The 13,489-nt window shown below is 38.9% G+C and overlaps 1 protein-coding gene across 1 annotated transcript in view; it reads right to left on the reverse strand.

Moving 5' to 3' along the window:
* The window catches only part of alox12 (arachidonate 12-lipoxygenase), a 27,528-nt gene that overhangs the window by 12,245 nt on the left and 1,794 nt on the right, over window positions 1–13,489 (reverse strand). Inside the window, exons 2-8 of the mRNA XM_046064896.1 lie at window positions 11,686–11,887; window positions 10,045–10,126; window positions 9,814–9,936; window positions 8,743–8,849; window positions 5,024–5,196; window positions 4,432–4,575; window positions 3,612–3,815 (exon numbers count right to left, since the gene is read on the reverse strand). Coding sequence (XP_045920852.1) covers window positions 3,612–3,815; window positions 4,432–4,575; window positions 5,024–5,196; window positions 8,743–8,849; window positions 9,814–9,936; window positions 10,045–10,126; window positions 11,686–11,887 — 1,035 coding nt within the window. The remainder of the gene's footprint in view (window positions 1–3,611; window positions 3,816–4,431; window positions 4,576–5,023; window positions 5,197–8,742; window positions 8,850–9,813; window positions 9,937–10,044; window positions 10,127–11,685; window positions 11,888–13,489) is intronic.

Here is a 13,489-nt window from a genome sequence, read left to right on the forward strand (position 1 = left end):
GGTCATTGGCCTCATCCGGGACGGTGACGAGTCGGCCTACAGACGGGAGGTTGATCAGCTGGCTCTCTGGTGCGGTCAGAACAACCTGGAGCTTAACATGCTCAAAACTGTGGAGATGACCGTGGACTTCAGGAGGAGCCCCCCTACTCTGCCCCACATCACCATACTCAACATTCCTGTGTCTGCTGTGGAATCCTTCAGGTTTCTGGGTTCCACTATATAGCAGGACCTGAAATGGGACCCCAACACTGACACCATCATCAAGAAGGCCCAGCAGAGGATGGACTTCTTGCGTCAGCTCAGGAAGCTCAACCTGCCTAAGGAGCTGCTGATCCAGTTCTACACAGCCATCATCCAGTCTGTCCTCTGCACCTCCATCACTGTCTGGTTTAGATCTGCCACAAAAAGGACAGGAACAGACTACAACGGACAGTCAGGACTGCAGAAAAGATCATCGGTGCCAACCTGCCCTCCATTCAGGACTTATACATTTCCAGAGTCAGGAAACGGGCAGGAAGCATCACTGCAGATCCATCTCACCCCGGACACAACCTGTTCCAACTTCTCCCCTCTGGTAGGCGCTACAGAGCACTGTACGCCAAAACCAACAGACACAGAAGCAGTTTCTTCCCACAAGCCATCACTCTGATGAACAGCTGATTTCTGACTCACGGTGTCAGGAACAATTCCTGTGCAATAACCCAGTAACTCTGCCTCTAATCAGCACCTGTTTACTGGTTTCCACTTATTATTTATTTATTCACCTTCTCTATTTCAGTGCTGTTCATACTATGTTATATTGTATATACTGTATACCAATACACCTACCTCAGGTCATAAGGTCATAGGTCTTATTTATTTTTTCCAGCATCCTTTGCACTATGCTCCATCACACTGTGTACATGTGTACATGTATGCATGTATGTGTATGTGTACCTGTATATCATATCCACCTTTAACATGTACATAATGAGAATAATAGTTTACTCTTGCATCACTGCACTATTTGTCAATATGTCTATATTGTTTTGTTCATAGTGTGTATGTTAGTGTTGTCTATACTGTAGTTTGTGTCTGATTTTATTTTATTATTATTTTATTCTTGTATTATGGTATTTTTGTATAAGTAAGCACATCGTGAGCAATGTATAACCCTGAGTCGAATTCCTCGTATGTGTACACATACCTGGTAATAAAGCGGATTCTGATTCTGATTCTGATGATAATGCTCATGCTTTAGCTTTGCATGCTAATCCCAATGCTATCATTGGCCTAAATGAAGGCATGGGGTAGCACTATGACATTTCCACCTCCCTCTGGAGATAACCCCTGTGGCGTCCTAGCTGTGCAGTTCTCTCTCCCTTTTCTGTAGAGAACCTCAAAGTCAAAAGGCTGCATGCCAAGAAACCACCGTGTTATCCTGGAATTGGTGTCCCTCACATTCTGGTGCTATGTGGTCTATCTCCAGAATGAATTTCCATCCCAGCAGCAACGCCCACTTAGCAAGGCGTTCTTTCTCTACAACTGAGTACCTTCCTTCATGTTTGTTGAGTTTCCTGCTGATGTACAACGCAGGCTGAAGATTACCTGGTTCCCCCTGAAACAAAGAGGCTCGACTCCAAGTTCAGATGCATCCGTCTGGAGAATGAGCGGTTGTTGGAAATCGGAACTCTTCAGTACAGGTTCCTTACACAGAGCACGCTTCAGAGCCTGAAACGCCTCCTCACGCCCCTCTGTCCATTGCACCTTTTTGGGCTGGTTCTTTCTTGTCAGGTTGGTAAGAGGAACTGAGAAGGTAGAGAATCCTGGGATGAAACGCCTATACAACTCACCATGTCGAGAAATGACTTGACTTGCAATTTAGTTTTAGACCTTTCGGCTGACAATATGGCATCTACAGTGCCTTTCCAAGTTGAGGTCTGATCACTCCCTTGCCCAGCACATAATCCAGATATTATGATTCTTGCTTGACAAGTGCACATTTGTTAGAACTGGAAGTTCCCAATAACACAGGATTTGGCAACTCTGGAGTTACACCTACTTTGATGAGGTATGGTTGGTTGTGTACCTCTAAATAAACCTCTGCTGTGGGCATCTCAGAACTGTGGCCATGAACACAAACAACTGGTTCTGTCTCCTCTATATGCCCAGCACATAACCCAGATACTTTGATTCTTGCTTGGCAAGTGCACATTTGTCCGGGTAGATGGTCAGGCCTGCATCACTGATTCTCCCTAGCACTTCCTTCAGATGAGACAGGTGATCCTCCCAGCTGGAACTATAGACCACCACATCATCTAAGTAGACCGCAGCATAGGACTCTGCGCCCTTCAGCAACCTGTCCATTATCTTCTGAAATGTTGCAGGGGCCCCATGCAGGCCAAAGTGGAGCACTGTAAAGTGGAAGTATCCAAAAGGGGTTTTGAATTCTGTCACCTCCTTGCTTTCTTTGGTGAGTGGGATCTCACCCCTTACATAGGTCCAGTGTACTGATGAAGTTGGCACTGCCTAGTCTCTCAATGAGATCGTCAACCCTGGGCATGGGGTACAGGTCCAACCTACTCACACCATTGACTTTTCTGAAGTCCTAACAGAATCTTAGTGTTGTTCTTTCTTTGGCACCAGAATTATCGGGCTGCTCCATTCACTGACAGAAGGTTCTATCACAGAGAATGTTCATAGCCCAAGTCCTTTCTTGTGTCTGAAACAAACTTTTTAAGCATACCAACCAATTTTTTTTTGAATCGCTCAACCAGTCCATCGGTCTGAGGGTGGTAAGGGGTGGTTCTCACTCTCTTTATACCTAATAGGTAATAGACTTGAGAAAGTTTACAGCTCATGAAATTTGAACCTTGATCAGTAAGAACTTCTCTGGGGATTCCTACCTGGCTGAAAAACTTAAGCAAAGCTGTAAACTCGTGCTAAGATTAGCTTCACATGCTAATACCAATTCTACCACAGGCTTAAATGAAGGCATGATAGCCCTATGACAGGTAGAAACGCAGCTAGACTAAGTTCCCTGGTTGCAAAAACATCATCAGAGCACAACAATCTTGTGTTTCCACCATTGTTTTCCTGCAACAACTCGCTTCTCACAAGATGTAACTTTCTGTTCATGTTTCAAATTTAAAGCCTGCCAGTAAAGGGAGGGACTGTGTCAGTTGAGCCACTGGAAGTATTTTAATATGAAACATCTGTGCAGTGTGCGTATGGATAGTACCTTAACAGCAATCAAAAAATTAATGAAAGAGACTGGAAATAATCAATGAAAAGCAACAATGTTTGTGTTTAAAAAAGAAAATGTTTCTAGCAGAGTGGTGAGAATGACATGACTGCTGTGGAAATGTAGATTATACTGAAAGCACAGAAGAGGAATTAAAAATGTTGTCCTGTCTCTAATATAAGCGTGTTTCACAGTATAGGTCTGGTTCTCTCTGCATTTGAAGGCCCCAGCCACTGTTTCAGAATGTGTATGGTAGTTTTACATTGACCAAATACTGTAAACTTACAACAAATGTCTACTCTACTTTGTCCCCAGTATGCAGATGTGGGTTCAATCTTCAAACTGAAAGTTAGACAGTTCTGACTAATATGACTTGTGTTGATTTTACCTTATATATAGGATGCACAGCAGGCAGCTGTCTCAGAGTAGCCACACAAAACACCTCTATCACCAGGTGAGTCCTGAGCAGGTGAGACAGCAGCTGGAACACCTGGAACTCAGAGGTACGCACCCACATCTTAGCCAGTAGCCAGGCCAGGGGCGGGTCTTTGGGCAGGAATATGGGTGTGTCCGGGCCTGGAGTCTGCTCTAGCTAAGGACAAGGAGGAAAAACTAATACAAACAGTCCTATTCCACTACCTAAAATGGAACTTGAATTCACATATCTAGAAACCTCACAGACATATCATATGGTCACCAGTTTCCACTGTATTGTAGTACCTGCAACCTCGCATTTGGAAAAAACAAACAAACGACAGCGCTGCAGCCTTTCTTTGATGTTCATTCAAAATTCTCAGCATCCAGTCAATACTGTCTTTAGTAAGTTTACATTCACATGCTTATTAAATCAAGTCATTAAATATTTTTATTTTTAATTTTTATAATTTTTAGGGTTCTCAGGTTTACGTTCCATACTCTCAGATTTGTATTAAATGTTCTCTGATTTATACTCTCAGATTTCATATTTGAGAAATATTTATAAAATGTTTTCACTATTCTCAGATTTTCACTTTTCCCCAATATTTCCCTAGTAACTAAAGTCCTAGACTTTGTTACTTGATGTTACTATTTGGTGCTGCAACAACAAGATTTCTTTACCGGTACTAATCACGCTTCATTAAAAATAATCTGCTCGTGGACATCAGTGACATGTTGAGTTAATTTAGTATTTCAGTACAGGTCTATAGGCTTAATGGATGTGAATATACCTGTATAGCAATAGGTATGAGTCCATCATCTGGGTGTTGGTACAGGAGACAGAGCGGAGCAGCGACGTACTGAGGTTTACCCCTGATTGTGTTGGTGGGAATCCCATCCATGATGGCGTAGTCTAACAAATAGATATTCCCTGCCTGGACAGGAGGAAAGCAGAAAATTAAGATGAATGTGGACATGGAAGGAGCAGAGAGTATGAGATGAATGAACAATTTCGAGACATGAATTACACAATTCTGCTCTTTTCTCCATCTCTGTCACATTAAAGCATTAATAGATCATAGACAGATGGGGCGTCTGTGGCTCAGGGGGTAGAGCGGTCGGCCACTAACTGGAGGTGGTTTGATCCCAGGCTCCCCCAGTCTGCATGTCAAGTGTCCTTGGGCAAAACACTGAACCCCAAATCACACACCGGTGGCTGTGTGTATGAATGTTATTCCCTTTCTGTGTGATGTGCAGGTGGCACCTTTGCCTCTGCAATCAATGGGTGAATGTCACGTAGTGTAAAATGCTTTGAGTGGTCTCAAAGACTAAAAAAGCCCAATACAAACACAGACCATTTACAGTGTTCATACATCACTCCACCTTGAGTTCTTTGTCCAGGTTGGTCCTGGGAGCAATGGAGCTCTGCACCATGTCTGGTGTGACGGGGAAGTTGTCTGGCAGCTTCTTGCACCTCTGGATCATCCTTGGGTTAGAGCCATTTATACACTGGTAGCCAAAGAACCATTCCTCCTTCCAATGCTCCATACAGTACTCTGAGTCAAACACACACATACGGGGTTGTGTAATCAACTCTCCATTCTGTCTTTGTAAGATAAATGTGTATAAACTACTGTACTTCATAGTCAAGTGTTAGAAGCTTGTATTGTTAACACAGATAATAGCTATTTTGTTAGCACTGAAAAAGAGCTCCCCATGAGACTTTGACAAAATGTCTATGTTTGTGACTCATATTTATGAGAGTATTGATACCATCTTTGGGATCACTGTCAGTCGTTGACTGCAGAGATGGCTCTCAAACAATCTTGTTCCCATTCACTTTGGCAAAATGTTTCTATTCACTTTATGAACTTAACTATGTCACACCTCCACAACACTGGTTTTACAATCTGACAATCACTTCCTTTGAATCATACTGAGGCATTCACTTTTAACCAAAGCAGATTTTGTTTTACCAGAACAGACCTTCTTGCTATGGAAAATTTAAAATGCCTAAATAAAAACATCTTGTTATTAGGGCTGAAACAATTCATCGATTAAATCGATTACTAAAATGCATCGACACAAATTCTTTACATCGAGGCTTACTGTCGCACATCGCGCTTACGCTGTGTGAACACGAAGTGATTATGATGGAGCTGTTTGCAAAGTGGAGGAAGAGAGAGAAAATAGTGATGGACGCAGAAGAAAGTGTCCAAACTGTGGGATTATTTCAAGCTAAAACAAAACAACAACTCTGTAATGTTAAAGTCCGTCCACTGTAAAACGAAACTTATGTCGCCTTCCGCAAAAGCATGACGGCACCTGATCAGAAAGCACCTGGTGTTCTGCCAGCAGAAAGGTAACAGTAACAGCAACTTTAGCATTTAACTCTAGCCAAAGTAAGCCTCAGTCCTCAGCTGAAAATGTACACAAGTGCGTTGTTCTCCTGGGTTTTAATGAGTTAACTGGGTGTCAGGGAGCTGCACCTTAGTATAACTTAGGTGATGTTTGTGTTGGTAAAGCAGTTGTCTGGTTGTTGGTCTGATGATGTTGTTGGTCTGATGTTTGCTGGATGACACACGCATTTTCTATGTTGTGATTTTATTTTAATGTGGCATGAAAATTAATGTTACAATGAAAATAATTCATTCAGTTATTAGACAAGAACCCCCCCCCCCCGCAGTGTTCTTTTAAAATGTGTTTTTTAATTAAAGTGTGACACGTTAAATGAAAACATCAAGATTTTGTATTTCACTTTTTCTTTGTTTGATTTGCTTTATTTACATTTTAAATCTTCCATGTGTACATAAAAGGACTTTGTATTAGAGTATATTAAACATGTGACATCTCTCTATGGAGGATGGATCCTGAAATAATCTGAAATAAATACAGAAATAAATAAATGCTCAATAAATAAATAAACATTCTGTCAAATGCACAAAAAGTAAATAAATAAATGTAGGCATTAATTAAATACTGTTTATTATACAATAAAACATAACTGTATATATCGCTTTTAATTAGCTTCTTCATTTATTCACCTTTATATTAATTACCTCATTTATTTATTATCCTTTATAATCTTTAACTTTATTTATGAATGACTTCTTTTTTAAGTGTATTTATTTATGCGTGTTTTAATATTTTTGTCTGAATAATTCTTCCTTTGCATTTTCTACCCTATTTAAATAACATAACTAGGGCTGTCAGTATTAACGCGTTATTCGTGATTAGATTAAGGACCAAACATAACGCGTTTTAATTACGTTAATTACGTTAATCATGTTAATCGTGTGTGTCAAATATTCCTATTTTACACCGTCTGCTGTGCTGTTACCAAAGGATCTTTGCTAAAATACTGTGGTATGGTACTGCAGTGACATAATCAAACAGTTGTATTGTAAATAATTGTATTAATTGCACATTATCAGCCCCAGTGCCACTGCTCTTTATTCTGGATTCGCTGTACCTAAGAAATTGTATGTGACAGCTCAATCAGATGATTGAGAGTCAGTTTAGTCATTAATGCTAAAGCAGTTGCCTTTATAGCCAAAGGTGTCTTTGAGGTTGAACTGATAAATGGTAATCCATCTGTTGATGATCACTGTGGAATGTTCATTTAATGTATACACTGACAATGAACTCCAGGATGTAGCTGTTCACAAATACTGTACAGTATGTAACCTGTGCTTCAAGAAGACTTTCTATCAGAAAGCAAGGTATTTCAATGTACAACTGCAGTACTTCAATCTTAATTTTAAATCTATATGTAGGCCTAGTCAGAGTTATCCTGACTACATATAGATTTAAATCTTATTTGTATAGCGCCTTTCTAGTCTCTGCGCTTTTACAAAACATCACATTACACTTTCATACACTGAGCCATGTGCTCAAACAGAAACTAATATTCACACACATTCCTCCACCGATTTAACATCCATCGGAGACAATTAGGGGTTCAGTATCTTGCCCACTCTTCGACATGCTGGGAGATTGAACCACGTTCTTCCGATTAGCGGGAAACGCGCTCTAACTTCTGACCCTCAGCTGCCCCATTACATATTATGTTTTTCCAGCAACCAAAATTAGAGAATAAAGTCATTTCCCTAACATTTTAGTGTTTTTTACTTTTAATGGACACATGCATCATGATTAAACTTGTTTGAATATAAACCAAATAATCTTAATATCATACTGTATATACGTTGTGCACATTATTTTGAAAACCGGACGTTGTGATGTGTATCTTTGAGCTAAATTCACAAAGTCCGACGTAATTTGATAAATAATGTTGAATGTGGTGCTCATATCCCGTACAATTAAGACTAGACCCTGCCTGTCAGCTCGCTCTGCTCTGTTTAACTGCATTTACCATAAAGGGTGGAATGCGTGTGCACTCCAAATTTAGCAGCAGCTAGCTGACTGTGGGTTTCCCACAAACAACAGCTCACTTTACCGCAGTTCTGTGTCCATGTATGCTGCAAACTGAAAACACCGTCTGTCAGAGCGTCCACACGAAAAAGTAAGAAAACATGGCTGGTAGTATTGTTGCTAAACACTTCAGTTTACTGAGGGAAGCCATCTCTTGTGCATGTAGAGTTAACCTCTGTCGTCTGACTGATTCACCAATAGGAGAGAAGTTCACCCCTTGAGACACAGCCCCCCCCCCCCCCCCCCCCCCCCATAGAGAAATGGAAAATGGGGGAGACAGAAATAAATACCACTCAGGAAATAAATAGTGTAGAAAATGCAAAGGAAGACTAAATGGACAAACATTTTAACACACACATAAATAAATACATTTAAAAAATAAATAATTCATAAATAAAGTTGAAGATAATAAAGTACAATACATAGATGAATGAATAATAAAGATATATATAGATTTATGTCTCATTGTATAATTTCATTACTACATTTATTTATTTACTGTTTTTTTTTTGTGTGGATTTAATAGGATGTTTATTTATTTATTGTGCATTAATTTATTTCTGTATTTATTTCCGATTATGTCAGGATCCGTCCTTTATATCTCTTGTGTATTAGAAATGTTAGTATGAAACTGCGGTATTTTCCATGTGTAGTGTATATTTACCCACCAGCAATGGGGCTTCGCAGCTTCCAGAAGATCCGTTTGAAATCGTCCAGGTCATTCCAGGACTTCCCAAACCTGATGGCCATCTTCTTCAGAGACAACTCCAGCAAGCTGATGATGAGGAAGAGTGTATGTGATACGTTGTTGGGCTACAGATATAATAATTATACAGTACATTGTACAAACTCTCATCTGGGGAACAAAAGGTGGACATCACTGTAATAAAACTGGCCTTTATGGTGCTGTGAGCAGATTCAAGTTATAGACCTACACATGACCAGTTGCATGGCTTGTGCCACAACAAAAGCTTCCTGACACCATTGAGGATTAGACATCTGGCCTTTTTCTGGAGCAAATATTCATGTTACATATTTGGTGGTGGCTGTGAAAAAGTCCCAGAAATTTCATAGACATTACTGTAACAGTACCGGTGGAGGCAGATGGCCGCCCACCCTGAGCCATGGTTCTGCTCGAGGTTTCTGCCTCTTAAAAGGAAGTTTTTCCTTGCCTCTGTCGCCTAGTGCTTGCTCTTGGTGGGAACTGTTGGGCTTCTGTAAATAACATCATAGAGTACGGTCTAGACCTGCTCTGTTATGAAAAGCGCTGTGAGATAACTGTTGTTGTGATTTGGTGCTATATAAATAAAACTGAATTGAAAATTGAATTGTAATACAACTGGCGTATATCGTAAGATTTCATGTTGCTTCTGAGCCAGATCTTGCTGTTGGCTTAATATTAGAAATAACGCTACTAGGGAATGTTGATAACTTTAGCTTTCTGTAATTACTATTACAGAACAACCAAGTCTGTTAATTGTAGGCTCACATGTAACCTAGGTGTACAAAGTTGACTTTGTTTCACCATCATCATATTACATCTGTCATAGCCACAAACAGATTACCTCATCACTATGTATTCTGAAACAACTATGTTTAAAAAAGAAAAATAGTATTAAACTATCTTTATGACACTGCTTTTGTCAACAAAGGCTGCCAGAATCAACACAATGACACTTCCTTGTAGCAACTCTAATTATTTATCTGCATGCGTGTGTGCACGGATGTGCACGACCTACGCATATTTTAAGGAATATTCAAAGTCGCTCCTCTTCTCATTGTCAAAGCGGGCGTCTTGAGGTAAATCTGCCTCTGTTTTAGCGTCAATACATCTGGGAATGCCTGAAGCCCAGGTCACCCATCTAAAAGACAGAAAGACACAATATGATACAAATATTAATACATAACTAACTGAAACACATCTACTACTCTGGAAAGTGAAGCTGCATGTGTTGTTATGTGCGCTGGACCTGTAAGTCATCCGTCTCTCCTGCAGCTCTGTCTTCCTGTGTGCCAGCAGCAGAGGTAAGGAGTCGTCCCTCAGTGTCTTTGCTGCAGAGACAGGAAAGGTAACCTTTAGCAACAGTTCAGACCTACAATGTGGCCATTGCCCCAAGGTTTTGGGGGAGGGGGCCCACAGAGAGTAGCAGTGGAAATGAAGGGCCCCTTCACCCAAATTAAGGAAGTTATGGCTTCTAAAGGGGAAATGTGGGTGCAGGTGTGGGTCACGTTAAGTATTATGTATGTTTATTTCCTTTAAGCCATAAAATTATAATTTATAAAACTCTTCCTCTTAGCTGCTTTCTGACGGTGGGCATAAGGAAACCTCAAACAAATTTCATGGAAATGGAAATGGAAATAGGAAGCAATGATAGCAGCCCCAGCATTCCAGCCTTTTTGGTGACGATAAAGGCCCCATTTACACCTGGAATTAACATGTGATCTGTATCTAGATTATGATATCCAATCAGCAAGCCTTTGCATATACGGCTGGTATTAATAGGCATTGTCTCTATTCTGCTCACATTGTGATTAGATCTCATCATGCAAATTAGTTAGGTGGGGTTGGCTGACTTGTCAACAAACTGCACCTTTCATGTTAAAGCAGTAGTTCTTATCCTGGGGCTCGGGACCTGGTCCCCGGGGTGTCGCGAGAATGCTGCTACAGACACAAAAATAGAGAAAAAATAACTTGAGGGACTACAGTTGTGAATGGAATCACTTTGGGTAGACAGACACTGTAAATATTTTGCACTGTTTAATCCAGCAGGTGGCGGTGATGCCAATCGCTATAAAAGGACAAAGAAGAATCAGGCCCCGATCAGACAGAAAGCGCTTTGCAGGTTCGAAAATGCTAGGCACATAGCAATGCCTTTTTTGGTTGAATTTAGAAAAGAGCAAAGTGCTGCGTTTTTTTAATGAATCAGCTGTCCTGTCAGTCTAATCAAAGATTATAGCGCCAGCGATCTGTAGTCTTTGGTTTGCTGCTAAGTAATAACGGCCATATTAGCAGAAACTTGATTGATTTTGATTGATTTATTTTTACCCATGTCATCTACACACCCCCTCCAGTGGCTATATGCATTGTGATGTTTTACTACCTTACAATGAGCCATTTCTTTCTACATACACTGCGGGTCCCCTTACATGGAAGTTGCACTGCCATGTTTCTACAGTAGCCCAAACGGACAAACTGCTCTACAGAGTGTGTTTCGTCACTACATTGAATATGTATGTATTTTATGTAAGTAAAAGAAGAATTAGAAGTAGAAGTAGTAGTCTTGTTTGCTAGAAGTAGGAAGAGATGTGAAATTTGGACAAAAAGAGGACCACACGTATCATTTAGCACAAGAGCTGACGGAGAGTGTCGGCCACTGAAGCTTCTCCTATGCACTTGAAAAGAGAGGGGTGAGCAGTGGCTGATTAGCAACCCTCAACAATAGTTGCCAATAAAACCTACACTCTGATTCTTTAATGTAATGTAAGAGCTGGTGGTCAAGAGGAAAGTCTTGAAGTTCTTGATTTAGCAGCCTAGCTCAAACGTCTCTTGACTGTACTTTCACAGATGAGCATTAGGAGTTGATTCTGAAAGCCTCTGAAAACTTTCCTACCTGTTCCCTCTCTTATCTCCAACTTGAAGTCTCCTATAAACCAACGGTAACAAGGGAAAGTCAGGACTTTTTCTCCACCTGGAGGCTCCACTGTGACGTAGCGACAGAACCAGTTATCTTCCACCCAGTACCTCTGTTTCTCCAGTCTGACCAGTAGCAGGGAGCCTAAAGGTGAAGGGCTGGTCACCTTGTACTGATCCACCTGACGAAGATGGAGAGATGGAGAAAGAGAAAAGAGAAAGAAAAAGAATAATCATTGCAAGCTTTACAAGCAGCCATATGTATAAACAAAAACATTCAGTTTAATGTGCGTCAAATATACCTGTATCTATCTATCTATCTATCTATCTATCTATCTATCTATGTAACTATGTATCTATCTATCTATCAATGTAACTATGTATCTATCTATCTATCTATCTATGTATGAAACTATGTAGCTATCTATCTATGTAACTATGTATCTATCTATCTATCTATCTATGTAACTATGTATCTATCTATCTATCTATCTATGTAACTATGTATCTATCTATCTATCTATGTAACTATGTATCTATCTATCTATCTATCTATCTATGTAACTATGTATCTATCTATCTATCTATGTAACTATGTATCTATCTATCTATCTATCTATGTAACTATGTATCTATCTATCTATATCTATCTATGTAACTATGTATCTATCTATCTATCTATGTAACTATGTATCTATCTATCTATCTATCTATCTATGTATGTATCTATCTATCTATGTATGTAACTATGTATCTATGTATCTATCTATCTATCTCTCTATCTATGTATCTATCTATCTATCTATGTAACTATGTATCTATCTATCTATCTATCTATCTATCTATCTATCTATCTATCTATCTATCTATGTATGTATCTATCTATCTATGTATGTAACTATGTATCTATCTATCTATGTAACTATGTATCTATCTATGTATGTAACTATGTATCTATGTATCTATCTATGTATCTATCTATCTATCTATCTATCATCTATCTATGTAACTATCTATCTATCTATCTATCTATCTATCTATCTATCTATGTAACTATGGATCTATCTATCTATCAATGTAACTATGGATCTATCTATCTATCTATCTATCTATGTAACTATGGATCTATCTATCTATGTAACTATGGATCTATCTATCTATCTATCTATCTATCTATGTAACTATGTATCTATCTATCTATCTATCTATCTATCTATGTAACTATGTATCTATCTATCTATCTATCTATCTATGTAACTATGTATCTATCTATCTATCTATCTATCTATGTAACTATGTATCTATCTATCTATCTATCTATCTATGTAACTATGTATCTATCTATCTATCTATCTATCTATGTAACTATGTATCTATCTATCTATCTATCTATCTATCTATCTATCTATCTATCTATCTATCTATCTATCTATGTAACTATGTATCTATCTATCTATCTATCTATCTATGTAACTATGTATCTATCTATCTATCTATCTATCTATCTATCTATCTATCTATGTAACTATGTATCTATCTATCTATCTATCTATGTAACTATGTATCTATCTATCTATCTATCTATCTATCTATCTATCTATCTATGTAACTATGTATCTATCTATCTATCAATGTAACTATGTATCTATCTATCTATCTATGTAACTATGTATCTATCTATCTATCTATGTAACTATGTATCTATCTATCTATCTATCTATGTAACTATGTATCTATCTATCTATCTATCTATCTATGTAACTATGTATCTATCTATCTATCTA

The sequence above is a fragment of the Micropterus dolomieu genome, linkage group LG12, assembly GCF_021292245.1.
Source record: "Micropterus dolomieu isolate WLL.071019.BEF.003 ecotype Adirondacks linkage group LG12, ASM2129224v1, whole genome shotgun sequence".
NCBI lineage: Eukaryota > Metazoa > Chordata > Actinopteri > Centrarchiformes > Centrarchidae > Micropterus > Micropterus dolomieu.